This window comes from Equus przewalskii, chromosome 16, assembly GCF_037783145.1.
Source record: "Equus przewalskii isolate Varuska chromosome 16, EquPr2, whole genome shotgun sequence".
Lineage (NCBI taxonomy): Eukaryota > Metazoa > Chordata > Mammalia > Perissodactyla > Equidae > Equus > Equus przewalskii.
Genome location: NC_091846.1, coordinates 70,440,784 through 70,461,192, shown reverse-complemented (window position 1 = coordinate 70,461,192; position 20,409 = coordinate 70,440,784). Strand labels below are relative to the sequence as shown.

The following is a 20,409-nucleotide window of genomic DNA, read 5'->3' as shown; positions in this document are numbered from 1 at the left end:
TACCCTGAAAAATTTTTCACAAATATACATGATATTATATTCATTATTATTCATTCCAAAATAATAAATGTTAGAAGTATGTAAAAGCCATCTTGAATATTTGCGTTATTAAAGAGAGTCATAAAGTTGTAAGCTTTGGGCTACTCATCAATCAGTGTCAATCATGGCATTGAGTGCCACGGCATTTAACTCATTGCACTCTTTCCAAAAATGCTGTGTGGATTTCAGTCAGGGTGGTGTTTGAAGTTTCTCTTCAAGAGTTCTAGTGGGCTCCAAACCATGCAATCAGTTCATTATTTTCAGCTCCTCTCACTATGACCAGCTAACAGGACCCCTGGCCTCAGCTCCAGTGGCCAGTTTGTGTGCAAGCGGATTGTCATAGTTTTAGTTTGAGGTTTCAGTTTGTCTCTTTGTAGGTAGAATGTATCTCCCCATAATATCAGTGATTCAATTAACAACTGGCAAGTGTTGAAGTATCATATAAATATTCCTCTAGAAATATTGAAAACAGATTAGCAAATATCTTAATATATATTTTATTTTTGTTTAGCAAATATCTTAATATATATTTTATTTTTGTTTAGTTTATTGTGGCTATATGATGCTACTTTCTTGTGCCCTTTCTCGTTATGCTGTGGTTGAGTTGTATTCTGTTTAAGTGAAGCTCTTTTGAGTTTGTTCATGTCTTCTATTTTCGTATTAAAGGACATCCACACTGTTGTCTATATGTTTTCCCAAGAGTAGCAGCTTCTTCTCTATTCCTTGTATATTGAAAACAGTGTGAGGACAGTTAGTGTGTGCGGGAAGAGGTACGTCTGCTCATCCGTGCGGAAGGGCTGGCTCCCTCACCACGGAGGCCACGCTTCTGGAGGAATGACAAGAAAGCACGGTGAATCTCCCCTTGCTGCCTCTGACTTTCTTCTCCTCCTTTTCTCTTGACAGGAACTTTTTACCCCCGAATGCAAGTTTAAAGAATCTGTTTTTGAAAACTATTATGTAATCTACTCATCTATGCTGTACAGACAACAGGAATCTGGTAGAGCCTGGTTTTTGGGATTGAATAAGGAAGGGCAAGTTATGAAAGGAAACAGAGTAAAGAAAACCAAACCAGCAGCTCATTTTCTACCCAAGCCATTGGAAGGTGAGTGTGGTGTCTGCATTATCTTTATCAGATTTATTAAACATTTATTTTTCACATTAATAACTACCATGGCTACATGGAATCCTCATGGAATGCTGGAAATTGTCTTTATCTTGATCAGGGTGGTGGTTTGCGTAGGTGTCTACTTACGTTGTGCATTTAAGATTTGTGCCCTTTATACACTTTATATATGCATATGTGTGTGTATATTATGTGTATATATATACATAATATATACAAATTATACATTTTACATATATACATGTTATCCTATACATATGCACATATATATGCAAATTAGCGGGATGCATATATATTCATATATATATATAAAACTTCCTTTCCGACCACTTCTAATGTCTGAAATCCTCACTGCCCCAACCTCTCTAACCCCTAGATAATTTTAATTAATTAATTAAAAAAATTTAAATCTGTAATGATATTATAAATCTGTGACAATAGCTATTATTAGAAAACCTAAGTTTTGAGTATTATGGGATAAAAGTATTTGCCCATTTTGGTGTTATCTAAGTGAAAGAAATCATATACATGTGAATTGTCATAATTACAGAAAAGGAAGAGTTAACAGCTTGACCCTTAAAGAACCTGCTGACTTTATGTATCTCCCTTCTAAACTGCATAATTGTTTAGTAAATTCAGTTGTGGCATTTCTTTCTTTTACTATAATAATTTATCTGCATTCACTTGTAAACAGTGAAGACTTCACATTTATTTTGATTAGATTCCCAGAGAGCAGGCTGAGAAGTTTTGTTAATTAATTAGAAACATCTGAACCCTTCTCATTAAGGATTCTGCCAAAAGTGTCACTTATGTTTATCTATGTAACAATTGTTTGAGAACTACAAAACTAAAATTGATATTGAGGCTTTTCAAAAGTGTTTTCTGTTCAAATACTTTTATTTACCCATTGCAGAAAATTAGATCTACCATAACTAAACAAACACCTTAAGCTAGCTTAGACAATTTTTCTTTTTGTCTTTTATTCCTACAGGAGAGCCTTAACCATCAAGAGAACATGCATATTGGTTTTATAACCCATATTCTGTATACAAGAATAAGACAATTTGAAATGTCGAAAGTTAATTCTTAATTATCTGTGAATGTGTAATTCAGCTTTCAGTTTGCCTCCGTTTGGAAACACTCTTCTTGGTTAATACTACCTTCATAATTTCAATGATGTTGACTTACTATCCCCCTTAATTAAGTTTACCTCTAGAACAAATCATTGAAACCCAAACAATTAGCCACCTCTCTAGGACAGGAAAAATTATGCCAAAGTCTGAAATATGAGTTGATTATTCTGTAGAAGGATGAAATCAGAGAGTTTCTCTGTTCTTCCATATTAACACATCTATGATTTGGTTTTACTGTTTTAAATAAATTTTGAGGCCATCAGACTCATCAATATTCAAATGCAATTGAAAAATTAAAAAACTAAGTCCATAGCAGCTCCCCAAAAATCTTGGGTTTTTTGTCACTTTTCATTAATTTTTGTTTTGAATATGGACCATTAGGAATTGACTAAATTTCTGAAACCTTACCTCTTGGTTGCACCAATGTAATAAAAGTCCAAAGGGCTTTTATATCTCTTAACTGAGGCAAAATCTTGAAACCAGCTATTTTGTATACCGAGCAGGAAATATCTGAGACTCTAAAGGTGTGGAGGAATAACGTCACTTGATGTTTCAATCATAAACGGGACTCTTTGTATGTATGTATACGTGAGGAAGAGAAAAACAGTATTTTTATCATGTTTTAAAATAATTAGCAGACGGTCTAAAAACAAAGTCTAAAATCTAAAAAACATTAGTCTAAATCCAAAAACAATTAATCAAGTATGATAATGATAGAGGTTATCCCATAGTGTAATTGATAGAGAAAAATCACTTTCAAATTTTCAAAACCTATACAGGATGTAAATTATATAATGGGCAATGTTAGGATAAATTAAGTACTTGATTAATTATTGATGCTCTGGGGCATTCATATCTCTTACACAACTTCATCCATAGCCAATCAAGGTTAATGCTCTGATGCTATTGTCTCCTAAATGAGTTAGTAGTAGAGGTGAGAGATTGGAAAGTGTTTCACGCATATGGATTAATCCCTTTTACTACCTTGCCAAGACATTTAATATAGGTCTGAGGTACACATGTACTTTCAAATAAGAGTGTTGCTAAAAAGTCACATGATGCATTGCTGCAAAGGTAAAATTCTACCATCTTGACATGGAGAATTCATCTGGTAGTTCATCCTAACTATCCTAACTATCATCACAACATATCATAAACTTTCAAAAACCTATAAAGCAGGTTAGGCAGCTCTAATTCACTTGTATTTCTTATGGCATATAACTTTAACTCAGCTAGTTTTCCCCAAGCATCAACCTCTCTTAAATGTTCTTTTCCAGGATTCCCTAGAATCATTTTCTAAAAAGCCACATGAACTATTGTGATTAATTATGTCACCAGATACTATTCAGGCAATTCCTCAGGGCTTCCTGAGATGTCAGTCCCACCTCCCCTCTTGCTGTCCTATGCTTCTGCCTTATATGACATCAATTATAGACTTTTAATATATCCAAAAATGAGGCATAAAAAATATAAAATATCACAGAGTCTCTTTCTATGATCGCAGAAGAGGAAACATAAACAGAGATCTCCGAGGGCCCTGGTTTAAGAAGAGTGAGGTCTTTTTTATTTCTTTGTGTAGCTGTGAAGTTGACACTAGTGTGACTGTGTTGTTTCTGAACCACTTGAGAGAAAAATAATGTAATGATCTAGGGTGTAAATACTTAGACTTGAAAAGGTGAGTGGCAATGAGTGGTTCAAGTGCTGACAGTACTGTGCAGTGGAAGGAAGTCTGGGGTGTCCTTGCTGTACAAAGAGAATGAGGTTAAATGCTTGCCATTCTTCTATACTTTGGGGGGGTGTGTGTGTGTGTTTTATATCTTAGGCCCACAAAGAGGCCATAGCTCCCATTTACGCCTTCTCTTCTAGACAAAAGTCCATGCACATCCATGTATATATTTTAGTTACATAAACCAGAGAATGCAAAGGAAGTAATGTCTTCTGTTTGGGGGCTGGATTTTACTGCTTTAAAACAGGAATTGTCTCCCAGCGGGATTGCTTGACTTCAGGGAACACAGGATCGGGCACACTGCTGAGGTCTGTGTGCGCGTCGATGGGCCATTCTTGCACCTGACCCAGTAATTTATGTTTCCTTCTCTTCCTTTCTTCACGCCCTCCTTCCTGTCACTAGTTGCCATGTACCGAGAACCATCTTTGCATGACGTTGGAGAAACGGTCCCGAAGGCCGGGGTGACGCCAAGTAAAAGCACAAGTGCGTCTGCAATAATGAATGGAGGCAAACCAGTCAACAAAAGTAAGACGACATAGCCAGATCCTCACAGGTGTTGTGACTTACTCGTCCCGAGCACAGTTGAGTGATTTATCCTTGCCAGACATTCCTGCTCCGTGGCTGAGGAGCAGCTGGAAGTAAGCGGATGCTTGCTCTTTGCTGTCTCGAACTTCTTGGTTGCAAGTGGATAAATCTCAACCTGTTGCACCCCCCACAACAAGAAGACACCTGGATAACCAGCTAAACTCAGACCATGGAATGCCCTACCAGATATGGAATGCCTTTTTAATATCTTTTCTGTGACCGTGACACTTCATGTGAATGACATACTTCACAAGTACACTCGATACTTTGCCTGCTGACAGCTACCCATAATCCTTTTTGAGTCCTGTTTCAGCGAAATCCATGTGTTTAAGTTCAATTTTGTAGCACTCAAATACTATTGAGTAATTTCTAGTTAGACGCTGTAAACCTGTGCTATTATGGATTTCTCTTCTTCCCGTTTTTACAGGGCTGCTCGCTCCACTGTCTGTGATGTTTTGCAGGGATTGTGTTCCTCTAAATAGTAAATGTTGCGGTTGGCTTAGTTCGGAGAGCGATCAGGGAATCAGGAAGCCTTCTAAACCTATTATTACAAATTGCATCTATAAAGATTGAGTGTTGTCTCCGGCTCACACTATCAATTAAACACACGTAGACGCTCTGTCCAGTAGCAGATCCTGTACTCCTGAGGTTGCCGGGGTGAGAAATGGGTCAAACACAGTCCATGGGAAGCTCTCTACAATACGTGTTTGACACTCCCCCTATAGTTTCTTTGTGTGTGTGTGTGTTTTATACATATCACAAGCTTACTGGTAATGGTAACATTTGCCTTGCCCAGCGAGCAAGACCCACTGGTTTTTGAGAAAGTGGGTCCAAAGAACTCTGTAGGCCTTGTAGGCCTGATTAAGGTTCATTTTTCATCTACTAATCCTCATTATTTGGGAAAAAAAAAAAAAGGAAAAATCAATAATTACAACCTACAAGAATTGCGCTACCTAAATCCATTCCAGAAATAATCCTTCCTGTTTTTAATGAACCGAACTTAATGCCATCCCCAGTTTTGGCTGCGTTCCACTCATACTCAGCAGAGCATGGGCAAGGCGCCTGTTGTGTTCTTTTCTGCAGCAGCAATGCAAACGTTAGTTACAAATTAGACTTTAATATTTTTGGTGTTTAATGACAAGTTTTTAAACTGGACATATTAGGAAAAAATATTTTTTTTAGCTCAGCATGCTGAGTGAGGTACTGTGTGTTTCACCGGTCCCTACCTCTAACTCAGCTTGTTGGGGCCCAGGGTGCCCAATGGCTGGGGTAGAGGTGCCTTGCCATGATCTCAGAATGCAATCTGTTGAATTATTCTAGATAAAACTAAAGGCAAACCAACACGTTCAAACATCAGGTTTTTGGTCCATTCACTTGATTTGCTTGTGTTTTATTTTGCTTTCTTAATTTCCTTTTGAATAACTCTGAGCTTAGGGAAGGCATCTTCTAAGAAAGGCCATGAATAGTTGACTACGCAGTGAAGAAACCATACAAAATGTTCAATATTGGATATAAAGAGTTTCAAAATGTTTAATACTGAACTGTTTGGAAATATATTTGTTAACTCTGTGTACTTAATAAAATTCAATGTTTTCTCCTCAGAAGAGTTAATTGAGACCAAACTGAACCTCATTTACAGAAAACTCTATGTGGGATCAATGTACGGGCCTCATGTTCTTATTTCCATGTGGAAGGGTGACCCGTCACCACCTTCCCCACCTGCACTGTCTTTACTGGGAAATTATTTTGTCACTGCTTTCCTAAGTCTACATGACAGCCCTTGCCCAGCATTTAAAAATTTTGGCCTGCTTAGCTGATTAAAGATTTAGTATAAATTTAACTGTTTATGCTTATTTCGTTTTCATATCAGATTCCATTTTAATAAATAAAAAGTTAGCCTAATGTTTGAGTAGATTTATTGCTGATAATGCTATAGTACAAATACAAAAAAATTATTCCTTTGACCATTCTGATTTCTGGTTATGCCATTTTAGAGCCTATTGTTTTTAAAAGGATAAGTTAAAATACATTAGATGAATTTCATTAACCAATTATTTAAGAAAGACATATATTCCAAAATACGTGGCAAACTATGAATAATTTAACTTGAAATTCCAATTAGATGGGCTTACAGACACTGCTTACCCCACCACACACACACAGACACACACACACACACACAGACATCCCAAACAACCCCGCCTATTTGTTTTTGGTAATCAGCCCTACCTACTTGCTGGTTTCTTTTTCTCCTGCAAACTTGTGTGTTTGTTAAAATTAAGACAAGATTTATTTTTGTAAAAGACTGAGATTTATGTAACCATGCACCTCTGTTTTGTTTTTTATATGAGTTGTCTATAAGGGCATTTATCCCTCTTCTAATATATGTTTAGACATATTGCAGAGGGGTCCTTGTTACTTGTAAATTAGTTCAATCGTTTCCTTTGTGTCTGGTCTCCCCTGTTGCATGGGACGAGGACAGCACTGAAGACCTGCATGTAGTAGGACCAGTGTATCAAGAACTGTTGGGATGTATTACTCAATTTACATACAAGAGTTTGTCTGCATTGTACAGTTTCTGTGTTTAATATCATTTGTTGTATTCACAAATACAACATATTGAATAAAATATTTATATGAAGGCATCTTAGAAAACATCAAACAACTTTATGTAATGAAATGGCATTGCATTACCCACAAATATAGAGAAATGTCATGTAAATAAGTTGGTAAACTCAATTTCCCCCTTTACCATGCCAAAGAAAATTTTAGCTCTTTGATAATACCTCTCTTGCTATTTTTCCAGGATAAGACTCCACCATTTTTTCCCCTCAAAAATTAAGTTTGCTGTTATTAAGTAAGTGCAATCTGTCATTACTGATGTTCTGTATAGTAAATCTGATGGAATTCATTTGTATTTACAGACTGTGTGTTTTGTACCTCCATGTACATATGTCGATTGTATGAAGTCTCTCTAATATCACATTCCTTTTGCATGCATATCTGGTGTGGGAGGGGTATTTCTACTGATTTGTTATGGTAGCTGATTGCTTCGTACATCCCTCAACAGTGCTCGGGAATGGTTATTGTTTCGATACCTCGAGTGACACCACTTTTATTTTCCTATAAGTTTGCTTTCTGAAATGTTTTGCTACAAATTTACTTGGAAAAATTATAGAAGAGATGCAAATGGTCCACCCTACCTAAAGAGTAAAATGGTACTGAGAATCATTTCATTACAAATCCTGGAGAATGGAGAGATTCTTGCTCCGTTTGCTTGCCCTGAGTGTTTTGGAGTAGGGAGTGGCTTCCGGGGCCCCACAATGGGCCCACAGGACTCGTGCTGCAGGCCTTCTAATTATTTGCCTCTTGGAGAGGAAGCAGAGTTTCTTTATGACACCTGGCCAGTTGCTTATTTAATGCCAAAAGTGATAAAACAGTCAGATGTTTTCGGGATGAGCAGTATCAGATTTGGTTCTCTGTTAAAAAACAAAACAAAACAACAAAAAAACTTCTTGTTCTTTAAGTTAGACGTGTGTGATCCATAATATTAGAGGGAGAATTAACATTTGAAAAAGAGACCAGAGTGACTAAGAAATCCACTTTAGAAGGAAGTGAAAATAATTGAAAATTATTTTTAATTTTATTTCAGAACAAGACTATATCCGGGGACAGCAATTGAGCTAAATGCAGGCATATCAAAATCCAGATGTGAACTGTGTTACTTTGGAGTAAAATGCATTTCATAGCTTAGGTTTCTTAGCTTACCAGATGACGCACAGGACCTGTTGACTCTCTTGAATACTGGGTATGGTTTCCAAGTTTTGAGTCTGCAAACAAAGGCTGAGTTATGTTTTTTTTCTGTTTTTTTCTTGATTTTCTATATCATTTAGTCTAATCCCAATGTTTGCTGGCAGAGAGTGTGTTGACATTTGAGGGGGTGGGGCCATTCCTTTCAATGGACTGCAGGAATCTAGATTAGCTCAAGGGGTCCAGGGAGAAAATGGGGTATGATGATTCTCCTCTTGGGTCATAGGCCCTTAGTCGAATTTTATTGAAAAGTCCTTGTGGGAAATTCCTCAGCGATGATTTGCCGACCAAGCAGGGTTAGTGCCAACACCACCCGCAAACTTGCTGCGTCCTTCCCAATTGACATTACCCACCATAACTTCCTACAACATTGAACAAGCCAAGGAGGTTTGCACATTTTCCTCCACCTATCACAAGTTTGTTCTTGCCCTGCACATTTTTTGAGGGAGTGTCTATCTTAGTAATGGAATCAAAAGTCAAAGCGCAAAATCACATTAAAGAAGGGTAGAATTTATGTCTTTACATGTAACTATGTTTATTTTATTTTGTCCAACTTAAACATGTAAATTAAATCACTTCTTAATAGATCTATTGATTTTGTGTTGCTAGAGTCAAAATCAAACAGACACACACACACACAAAGGAAATATTACAGCAGGCAGAAAGAAGTAAAAAGAAGATATTTCTGTTTTAAAAGAAAAACATTCCTTAGAGTTTAATACCATGTGATTTACGCTATAACTCAATTTCGGTTCAATAATTTGTAGTTAAATGAACCCAGAAAAGAGCTGACTGTAACATATTTTCAGCTTTGTCAAAAAATTTGACAAATCACATTTTGAACTTTATAATATAATAATTTCTCCATATCTAAACTTTTTTGTAAAAAACATACATGCTGAGGACATGTTTCTTATACGAAAATATAAAAAGAGAAGCACTTTTGTTGTAGTTGTTATTAATGAAAAGGGATAAATATAGAGAATTATAAGAAAAATAAGACACATCTACGGTTATGTGATGGGACATAGTGGGGTTCCAGAACAGAGGTTGGCAACCTACTGCTCAGTTGTGAGCCAAATCTAGCTCGCCATCTATTTTTGTATGGCACAGGAGCTCAGAAAGAATTTTATTTTCTTTTTTACAGTTTTAAAGTATTAAACACAAACAAATAAACAAAGAAGAATATGCAACAGAGATGTATGTGGCCCACAAAGTCTCAAATACTTACTATCAGGTCTTTTATAGAAAGCAGAGCTCTGCAATAGATGGGCTTGACTGCCATCTGTATTATGATGGCTAGATAATGTAATGAATTTCCATGTTTGTGCATCATCAAATAAGTCATCAAAACTGCTACTGAACAATTATAACAGGTTTGTTTGAGGCTTAAAATGCTTAGGTAGAGAAGAGGAAAGAATATAATCTATATTATTTCTTAGTTGCTTATATTTCCCTCCTTTTACAAAATGGATATATTAATTGACAGACTTAATAACACAGATACAACTAAAATGGTTGCACTCAATCTCAGGATAGAGATAATAATTTTATAATTCCACTAAAGTATGAGAACACTATTAGTATATAAAAATCAGCATCAGTTAAATTTTCTCAAATAATTTTCAGTATTAAATTTTTAAGTAACTCAGCCGATACACATTTTCTTTATTTTTGGTGATTTGACTTATAAAGTCCAAGCCATAACTCTAGAATATTTACATCATTAAGTAAAATTTCCAAGTAAAAATTTTCATCTTAAACAATATGGAAATGATTTTGTTACATTATTCTAGGATTTTACAAAATATAATTCACATTTAGAAAAAAAGTGGATCTTTTTTAGCTCTAAATAATTAATGGTTGCCTAAACTAATGTGTGTAAGTAGATTTAACTGTAAATATGTAAGGGAAGTCTGAATTATTGTACATTTTCATAATTCAATGTGAATTTCATACAGAGCAAAATTTCACCATTAAGAAAATAAACATTTTGTTCCTATCACTGAGTGAATATTTGTAATTTCTATTTAAACCATTTCTAGACTTTTTTTTTTAATCTTCTGAGCTTTTGAGACTGGTGCCATTTTATCACAGTATCTCTTCTTGACTTCTTTGCATGCATGACCCTTCTTGTCTTGTAAGTAATGTATCCTTAGAAATAAGACAATCTTTTAAGGGAAATGAATGCATATTTCAGGCCCATTATATATCTAATTAGATATTGTCTTTTTAAAAGGCAAATTACCATGGAGTAATTTAAATAGTGAAAAATCAGATTCCTTGTACATGTAACCTCTGCTCACTTTAAAAAATGTTCTAGTAACAGAAAATGGATACCCCTGAATAAAAATTCATTCTTTTTGTTAATCATCAGTAGGTCATCAATATAAATATATATTGACACAGAGTATAAACTCATGTCACTATTTATTAAAAATTGTTAAATTGTACATTTTTCATAGTTTCATAGTTTCTTCCTTCATCTTACGAGAATCTTATTTTGTGAGCTTAAAGTGAGACTAGACAAATGACTTAATAGCTAAAAATGACCAGTCTTTTTTTCAAAAGCACTGGTCTTCTGTCCTCTGGCCCCCACGACGTTATACTTCATGTGTGTTTGTCTTCATTGTCACCATAGGGAAATGCTGAGAGGTCTGGAATCCTGGAAAAATATGATGACAGATGGACTTATGTGTGGATATGTCTTTTTCTTAGATTCAAATATGGTCTTTCTTGTGTAGGGATGTGCATTTCTAACAACAATGTAATTCAGTGTTTCTCAACTCCACTCCGGCACTATTGACATTTGGAGTTAGATAATTCTTTGTCGGGGGGCTGTCCTGTGCACTGTAGGATGTTTAGCAGCATCCCTGGCCTCTACCTACTAGATGCCATAGCACACCCTTCCACCCCACCCAGTGTGACAATCAAAATTGTCTGCAGACATTGCCAAATGTTTTCTGGGTGGCAAAGTTGCCCTCGTTGAGAACCACTGACAAAATTATGGAAGAGAAATTATTTCTGGCGTTATTTACATCAGTTTGCTTAACGTATTTTTAATGGGTATCCAGAATTCATTCAGGCATTCAGAAATAGAAAAACATAAAATAGTCTATTTGACCTGTCCTGGTGGTGATTATACATGGTTTCCTTTGCATTTACATGTTCTAATGGCCTAGAAAAATAAGAATCCAGTCCTCTCCCATGTAATTGTTAAGGATATTCTGTGCCAAGCCAGATTTCACATGCATTTCCATTCCATCCATCCCAGCATTCACAGTTTCCACAGCTACATATTCCATTCCCTGCAATAAAATACACAGGGGAATCATTATCATCAAAATGCACCAAGTTAAAATATGTTATTATAAATCCTAACTGTTCATAATCAAAATCATTTCATTCATCCTCTGCGGATTTTCTTATTTTGCAGCCATCTTCTTATTAGCTTATTAAGTAGCTATAGGAAATTAATGGCATCTATTTGGTGCCACCATCTACGTAGTGTCAATCTAATAGTGACCATCTTGTATCACTCCAGCTGGGCTTCCATGTCATAATTTTGTTTTCCTGTAGAGGGAAAGTTGTGTCTGACTTACGAATAAATGCTAAGAAACATAAAACTCCTCGACATAGTAAGAGGTAGGCTAAGTAATCAGCTAGAAGAGGAACCTTGTGTAGTACGGATGAACAGAGGGTGAGTGTCTAGCTTAATGATGCACACAAATATTCATCGTTTACCTCCAGCTAGAAACAAGGAGGGCAAATACATGTCTTTATTTCCCCTGTAACTTGTTTAAGCAAATGTATTTTGTAACCAATTATCAGGACTCAAAACAGGACAGCAGTGTCTATTACAGTAAGTCTTTTTCATAACCCCATTCCCCTCAACACACACATACCCCATCACTAAAAATGACCAAGTATCAACCATCTTTGAACTAGTGGCACCTGGACCCTGTTTAAAATAATATTCCATTCCCTGCACCATGTTCAAAGTAAAACGGTTGTCAAGAGAATTATTTTCTTTTTCAAATATTAACTGCATGTGTGTAAGTTGGGAGGGGGGTTACTTTGTGGAAATTTCCCAACAATCATATAATTTGGCCTCATTCTTTTGTATCTTCTAGCCTGAACATAATGTTGGTGCTTATTCCCAACTGCCCACCTCCCCTCATGTAGTTACTTCATATTAATAGTTGGCCCTTGATTACGTGTACGCTCTCCTGTCCAGCCATCTACAGCAGTATGTAGTGTGTGCCATTTGTCCTTACTGCAAACTGAGGCATAGAACAATTAGAGTAGATCAATACTGTACCTGTGCAAATGAGACCATCATGTTTGTCGCAGTCCCTGTCATCACAGTCACAGAATTCTCCAGAAATATACCATTCTTCGGCAGAACAAATGCACTTGCCACAGTGACAAGAACCTGAAATCACAAAGGGTATTACTTGCCATCACCACGTCACTAAAGCTTTCCGTCTAGAATAGAATACATCAATGCACTGACAATAGGCTTCTAATAACCTACCTTCCAAAGGTAAAAGTTTATTGAATAGCCAGTTGCTCAGAGGGGAGCTGTACTTACTGTAATTCATAAAGGTTACCCAGGAAAGGCTTCGTTATGGATCTAGACAGTTGCAATTAGCCTTGAGCAAATGTCCCATGGCCCAGTCTGGTTGAAATGTCAATGAGAGCAGAATGTGGCTGATTCTTAGAGATGGCCTTCTAAAATGGTGTTCAAAAATAGATTTTTCTTCTTTTTCCTGAATTGAATCATGTTTTTAAAGTGTCTGCTCTTTAAAGGAATTGAATGGTAAGTTCTATTAAATAAGGATGCATTTTATGATCAAAATAACTACAAAATTTTTGTGCTTATAATTTTGGATTTTTGTTCACATGATTTTCTTAAAGTAGGGGCACACCTGCATATTGGGTGGCTCATTCAAGTGCTAAAAATACACACACTATCACTTATGTATCTTTCACTTATCAAACCTCATCCTCAGGATTTCCTGCCATAATCAAGGATGGCTCTGATGCCCCAAAATGGTCATCTTTTATGAGGCCCTGGATCCAACCACCTCTCTCATTACTTCGCCCACTTCTCTTTTTACTTTCTATCTAATTAAAAACTTCCTCTTTGGTTATTTAAAATATTTTGGTTTGCTGAGAGACAGTTTTATTAATGATATATGTAAAAGAAAAGAAAATATATGAATTAAATGGTGTCACAAAGAGAAGAAATTTCTCTCCGTCTACCTGTCATTACACGACAGGTTAAAAGACCCTCACATGGCAAAATGACTTCTAAAACAGCAGTAAAGACAACTTTAAAATTAAAAAAAACAAAAACACCACACATAAAAAAGGAACACACATAAAAAACACACTTCCCCTTCCTTCTATTTCCTCGAATTGGTTGTTCTTTCCAAATGCGATTTCCTTTTCCTACAGATAGCTATCAACTTAAGAGAATGTGAAGTAGAAAAAGCAATTTGACATAGTCAACAAAATTCCAGATTTGGTACATTCAAAATATTTTGGGAGGGGGCTGGAATCAATCGTTAGTGCCTCTATGAAACACATTGATTGAAAAATGAGTGAACAACATGGGTGACAAAAATGGTTAGAGAAAGGAATTTTCTTTATCATAGATAACATGAAAGGATTTGTATAATTGTGTCCCAACCACTAAGCACTTGTGGTATTCTACATCATGACACTGGTATATGCATTTTAGTGGCAAAAATTCCCAACGTCCAAATTAAATTTTTGACATTCTTTGTCGCACTTCTCAAGGTAAGGTAGTAATCAGAATTACTTACATGCCAAGGACTGTGTTCACATTTATTAGCTTCTTGCTTAACCACAGCAGGATTTCACATAGTTCTGACTTGTTTTCCTGAGGGTCTAGGTGGATTTGCATGTTCTCAAGCAAACTCGACACAACGTTCAATTCTGACGACTGACTAATAGTCTGGTGGTTGCTTAGGACCCAAGAGCTGGGCCTCCCAGGTGAGTCTGTGAGGGATGGTGGCTCCCTCTTGGTCTCATCCAGGTACGGTGTTTCCTTATTTTAGAAATTTACTTATCCTAATTTTAAAGATTTTCTTTTGAATTTCTAGAATGGAAATGTTCAATGTTCAACTGCTTATTTAGTAAATGGTTAGCGATAGATCTGCAAACAAAGAAAGCTTCAGGCATTTCATTGACTTTTCATTAAAATTTCCTCAGAAGGCACCATATTGAGTGCCTTATTTCCATGAGTGGAGAAAGATGAATTATTTGAAGAACATGACTGGTTTTAGTTGTTTCTAAAATAGTATCTCCCTTACATTGCAAAATTATTTCTACAACAGAAGCAGAAGTAAATGACTTTTCATATCCATGTTATGCATGTATTAAACCTAGGATATCTTTTTTTTGGCCACAACTCATGAAAGATCTCACATTTCATCTTTAAACTTATCCCCTGGCCCTGGAACTAGTCTAATCACTGTTCCTGCTTCTGGAATGCTTAGCTTCAGGCCATAGCAAAGTATTTTCCTAAAACTGGTTAGCTCAGCTAAAGTTAATATGGTATACATTGATGCGCCATTTGACAAGTAAATTCCAGTTCCAAAAGTCTACTAGTCACTGAAATGCTTAGAATGAAAAATGGGGATTGATTTTTGTATGTGCTATGAAAAACGAGCTTTTCTCGGTCAGCATTTTCCCCAGCTGTGTTGTTCTTTCCTGTGTGTCAATTCTCAGAGCATCTTAGAGGTAGGAAATTCTTCTACTGCTTCTGAAACTAGGAATAGCGTAGCATGTAATAATACCATAGTGTGATAGTTCTTAGGACCTCTTACAGCGCCTTTCTTGTAGAGTGCTCTGGCTGTTTTCATCAATAACCGGGGGTCAAATTGTCCACCTCTGGAAAGGGAAGAACTTAGAGAAAGGATTCTATCAGACGGACATAGGCCCATGACTGTCAAGAGGTGACTGTGTTCAGCTCAGCTGGCCAGGACCCACTTACACCTGTGAGACCCAGTCCAGCCACAGGGAGCAGCTGGCCCACCTTGGCAGGAGCTCTAGGTGGTAAATTCATTACCACAACAAAACTAATCCATTTATTTTCTTTCTCAGTGTAAGGACCCTTAAGAATGCTCCAGTCTCCCTTCTGTGCTTCTTACTAGCTTCCATTCCTGGGGAATCAGCCACTCTCTCATTTGTCTTCAGAGCATCCTTAGGACTCAACAAGGGAAAAGAAATACAATTCTTCTGCCTTCAAAGATGAGAAAATGGAAGTACAGAGAGGATAGGGAATTTCCCAGAGCCTCATGGGAATAAACAACAGTTAACCTAAGATTTCAATCTGATTCAATCAACTCTTCTATCTCCCTACCTATCAATAACGCTTCTCACAAGGAAAACTTTCATATACAGTCCTGCGGTGCGTAACAATGTTTCAGTTAACAACAAACCACATATACAATTGTGGTCCCATAAGATTAGTACCATCGAGCCTGGGTGTGTAGTAGGCTGTACCATCTAGGTTTGTGTAAGTGCACTCTATGATGTATGCACAACCACGAAATTGCCTAACGATGCATTTCTCAGTACGTATCCCCATCATTAAATGATGCATGATTGTAGTTTCAAAAAATGTGTTGTGTGTTCCTGCAGATCTGACTAGACAGCCACATCAGGTGAGGCAACTAGAACACTGGGCTAAGGCTGATTTTCAAAGCATAACTTTTACCATTTCTCTTTTCACGGATGAAGAGCAGGGGCCAGGGTGGGGTGGAGTGAGGGATAGGTGGGTGGGTGGGTGTACCGTGGACTTCTTTGGGTGATGTGGGGCTCAACAGTATCATGGTGAGTGTTTAAGGAGACATTTAATGACATGCAATTACAGCCACTGTCACACAGCAGCATCTTTAAGAATATTAGAGGTGATGACCTGGATCTAGGTTGAAGTTATCAAGATAAAAAGGTTATTGTGTACTCTTGGATCCAAATAAATAAATCCTCAAACAAACAAACAAACAGCCTATGAATTATATCATGTATTCTGCAAAGGCAGCCAAACTTAGGGGACACCTAGCTCCTAGCTCATCTCTCTAGTTATTCACAAAAACAATTTGAGCCTACGAGCAAGGCACCTTTGTTAGCTGCCCATTTAATAACGTTGGACTTTCTTTTTCATTCATCAAGCCTGACAAAATGCTGCAACCCAACATCCCAGCAGGCAGTTTTCACCATTGTAATAACGACTCCATCTGTTATGAAGGTCACAACAATGTATCTTGTTTTAAATTTTTCTATGGAGTGATTTATTGTCTTGGCTATAAATTTGTAAAGAAATAAAACGCTATTTCTTCATCGTCTCCTGAGGTCACAGCTTTATTCACAGCTCCTGGAAAGCGTGTGTTTCAGACTCATCTTTCTGGTGGAAACACTTGGCCAGGTACCGGCTCCTAGGTGGTGTGCCGTGGTGACCTCAGGCCCAGTGCTCACACCTGTCCCACAGTCAGAGACAGAAAAAGACTCTGATTTCCTTTGTGATAATCAGGGTGAGGGGTTTTCATCTACAAATTTGAGGAAAAGTCTAGGGAATTCTGACAAGTCCGTGAGATCTACCAAGAAACACATGGCTCCAGCCAAATAACTTGGAGCAGGGTTCTCTTTTCTGCTACCGCGTTGAAGACCTGTAGTCAATTTCATGAGTTACTTTTCCTGTGTTTCCTGGGGTTGGGGGTGGGGTGGTAGCCTCCACGGCAACAGGAATAGCTGCCGCATGCCCACTATTCTCTGTGCCTACCAAAGGGTGCAGTCCCATCATCTTGGTTTCAGCCCTGTCCTTTCTCTACCGTCCAGCGCTGATGTCTCCAGAGTAAGAGGAAAGATAGGTGCCCAGCACCAGCTGCTGCCAACAACAGGCATACCCACCACCATCACCGACACCAGCCTCCAAACGTGCAGGCTTGAGGCAGCTTTTACATTCCCTTTTGAGTTTAAAGGCTCTAAAACACTTTCTCCATTGAAGGATAAACAAATAATTTAGAATCTATGCTTTCAACCCTTCACTGATCTCTGGATACATTTCTGCCACCCAAAGCAAACAATATGAAAAGGCATTAACCAGAGAGGTTTTCTCCTGTTCTTCTGTTTCGAGGAAGTGCCTTTGGGTCACTATTTAGTCAACCCGTTTTTGGGGCATTTTCTACATTTATGATGCCGAAAAATGAGAATCTCTCCTCAGGATGTAATGACTTTAATAAGAATGTGTATTTCTTGAAAGGAAACGACTCTTCCTTTTTCATGAAGGTCAGTTTAGAAAAGGACAGACTGCTCTTCACTACACTGGTGGGCACAGATTGTATTTTCTTCCTGTACCTGCAATTGAACATGACTTAGCAAAGACTTGCTCATGGACAATGTTAATGATCTAATAAGTGTGTCTAGTAAACACATACACATCCACACCCCAAATGACTGATTTTTTAAATAAACAAATAGGAAACAAGCACACTCATGTTTTAATATGAATGGATGTCCTCATTCGGTAGAGTTTCTATGAAAAGTTAATATCCTTATTCCAATGATAATGCCTCTATGAAAACCAACTAAAAATCTAAACTTTAGTGCTCTGTGTTTGGAGGTATACTCAGAAAAAAAAATCTAATTCAGACAAGTTCACCATTCTCAGCGCTTTTTTATATGCAGGACACTCCCTTCTGATCTGAGAACACTCCTTTTCTTCCTTCCTGCTTTCCTTTTGAGGGTTAATTCTATTCCAACTCTGTTTCCTGTTTTCTGTGTTAATCTCTTCCTCAGAAACTCCTTCCCTCTGTCTTTTCCTTTTCACCTCTCCTTCCTCCTTTTTGGCTCTCCCAACAGAGCTTGAACCTAAAGCAAATATTTCCAGGAGTCGAGGGCCCCTGAGAACCGAACTGGTGCAAGATTTGTTCGGGACTTGGAATTCGAATGCATTTAGTAGGAGAACAAACAGGGAACCAAGTGATTGCTTAAACTCATTTGACTGCCACCTGGCCACTCAAAATAATAATAAAAAAAAATTTATTAGGTTACACGTTTGGTTGAAAGATTGAGAGATTTTCAGGCCAAAGAAAATTACACCAGCATTTTGAAACTCGCATACTTTTTCTTTCCTTTTTCGTGAAGTGAAATACTTAGTTTCCTTTTGTGTCTTTCTCCCATCCCCAACCTCCCCTCCACACACACATCTACATAGTTTAGCCTCTGAAATTCCAAAGTCAAAATTTGTTGGCAGTTCAGATTCTTGTGATCACTTTTCTGCAATTCTGGGCTGTGCTGTTTCACAGGTGAACTCAACAATTATCCTTTTGCCTTTTTTGGGGGGGGGTCTATTCAGTGCCTAGTAGATCTTGTCCTTTCTTCTTTATACAACGATTAATTCCATTTCATTCAGCAACGACGTTGCACACACGGGGCTGAGGATCTTTTTGCATGAAACCCATCTCATGCACTTCATTTTCTTAGAACCTAAACCTCGTATGGTTAACTTTCAAGCTTAGAATCTGGTACAAGCAGAGGACCAAGTGGTTTTCATTCACACCAAGTGCAGTCTGGGAAAGACGGTTGCACGTGCTGCTGTGCAAACCACGTGTCAGAACAGGGATGCAGTCCAAGCTCCGGGAGATACTCACCCTTTCCAGAGCACAATATGCCATCTGCTGATTCACACAAACTCTTGCTTTGTTCCTCTGTCATGTTGCACTTCCGCGGATGTTGGCAGAGCTTTCCGAACCATCCTTTCTCACAAACGCAGCGACCACAGGAACACGTGCCATGGCCTGTGGAGCAATCACAGGGTGAGGTGAGAGGAAGAGATGGGTAAATATCCAGCTGAATCACGGGTTTCAAGAAAGAAATGTGTAAACCAGAGGATTTCATCTCCTCTCAAGCAAACACACTTTCCCTTTATGCATAGCCAATTTGGCACATAATTGTTTAAAAGAACTTCACAACAGAGTTCTAGCTTAACATAATACATTCGAATGTAGCATAGGAGATGAACAAGAGAAAGAAACATTGAAACAATTTAAAATGGAATTTCACCATCCTTTCTTGATACAAAATACTCCCTCATTTGCATTTTTATCTGCATGGAGTCTTGTGCTTTTCTTCATTGTACGCACCATGACACCCAGACCAATTTGTAAGCTAGTCAAGTGTTACCATTGCTTGCCACATTACATTGATTGCTCTCCTATTGTTTACTAATAAAAACAAGAGGTTAACTTTCATACAAATGGCATCCAGTACTATATTACTGTATCTCTGTACCTCTCTACTTACTAATAAGAACAGATAGAAGTTTAAGTAATGGTGTCTCTCTATTATTGGATAGAAGTTAAAAACAGCACAAGGCTTGGATTTACATCTTGCCCTTTTCTTCCTTTTGTTTCAGTCATTGGCTCCTGGATTTTGAGGTGTTTATCTTTTGATAGACATACAACATTGTATTTGTGACAGTTATACACTGGCATATGCACCTAACTAGTTGCTTGCCACCAATACCCCGTTAGATTGCATCATCTTCCATTTTAATTTCTTGTTTCCAGTCCATGCTTTATTCCTTTTCTTTTACGTGCATTATCTTATAGCCAGACTTCTCCAAACAGAATAAACGAAACGGCTACTTGTTGGCAAACTTTTACTGCGTAGTTATTATGAACAGAGCATTTTGCTAGGCACCAGGGAATACAAAATCAAGTATGATGGACAGGGTGGTCCCTGTACTACTCCCAGGGACACACAAAATCGTCCTTCAGACTGGTCAGCTCCGCTGGATCTGCTGACACCATTCTGTCTTGACCGCTTGCTTGGAAGGCCCTTCACAAGTAAATCTGTTTCATCTGCCTCCTCCTACACTCAGCTCTGCACAAGGAGGGATTAAGGGCCAATATTTGTTTGCAATTCATTGCTATGATTAATTTTAATCTAACCACCCA

The 20,409-nt window shown here is 37.6% G+C and overlaps 2 protein-coding genes across 4 annotated transcripts in view; one reads left to right on the top strand and one right to left on the bottom strand.

The window, feature by feature from the left end:
* The window catches only part of FGF14 (fibroblast growth factor 14), a 591,564-nt gene extending 584,047 nt beyond the window's left edge, over positions 1 to 7,517 (top strand). For 2 of the 3 annotated variants that reach the window (XM_070579238.1, XM_070579236.1), the window contains exons 4-5: positions 943 to 1,141; positions 4,424 to 7,517. In XM_070579238.1, the coding sequence (XP_070435339.1) occupies positions 943 to 1,141; positions 4,424 to 4,560 (336 nt within the window). In that variant the 3' untranslated portion in view covers positions 4,561 to 7,517. The remainder of the gene's footprint in view (positions 1 to 942; positions 1,142 to 4,423) is intronic. The other variant, XM_070579237.1, reaches the window with a different exon arrangement.
* A 1,409-nt stretch (positions 7,518 to 8,926) lies between these two features.
* Positions 8,927 to 20,409, bottom strand: part of ITGBL1 (integrin subunit beta like 1) — a 206,342-nt gene continuing 194,859 nt past the window's right edge. The window contains exons 9-11 of the mRNA XM_008517306.2: positions 19,102 to 19,248; positions 12,738 to 12,851; positions 8,927 to 11,724 (exon numbers count right to left, since the gene is read on the bottom strand). Of these exons, the coding sequence (XP_008515528.1) occupies positions 11,633 to 11,724; positions 12,738 to 12,851; positions 19,102 to 19,248 (353 nt within the window). The 3' untranslated portion in view covers positions 8,927 to 11,632. The remainder of the gene's footprint in view (positions 11,725 to 12,737; positions 12,852 to 19,101; positions 19,249 to 20,409) is intronic.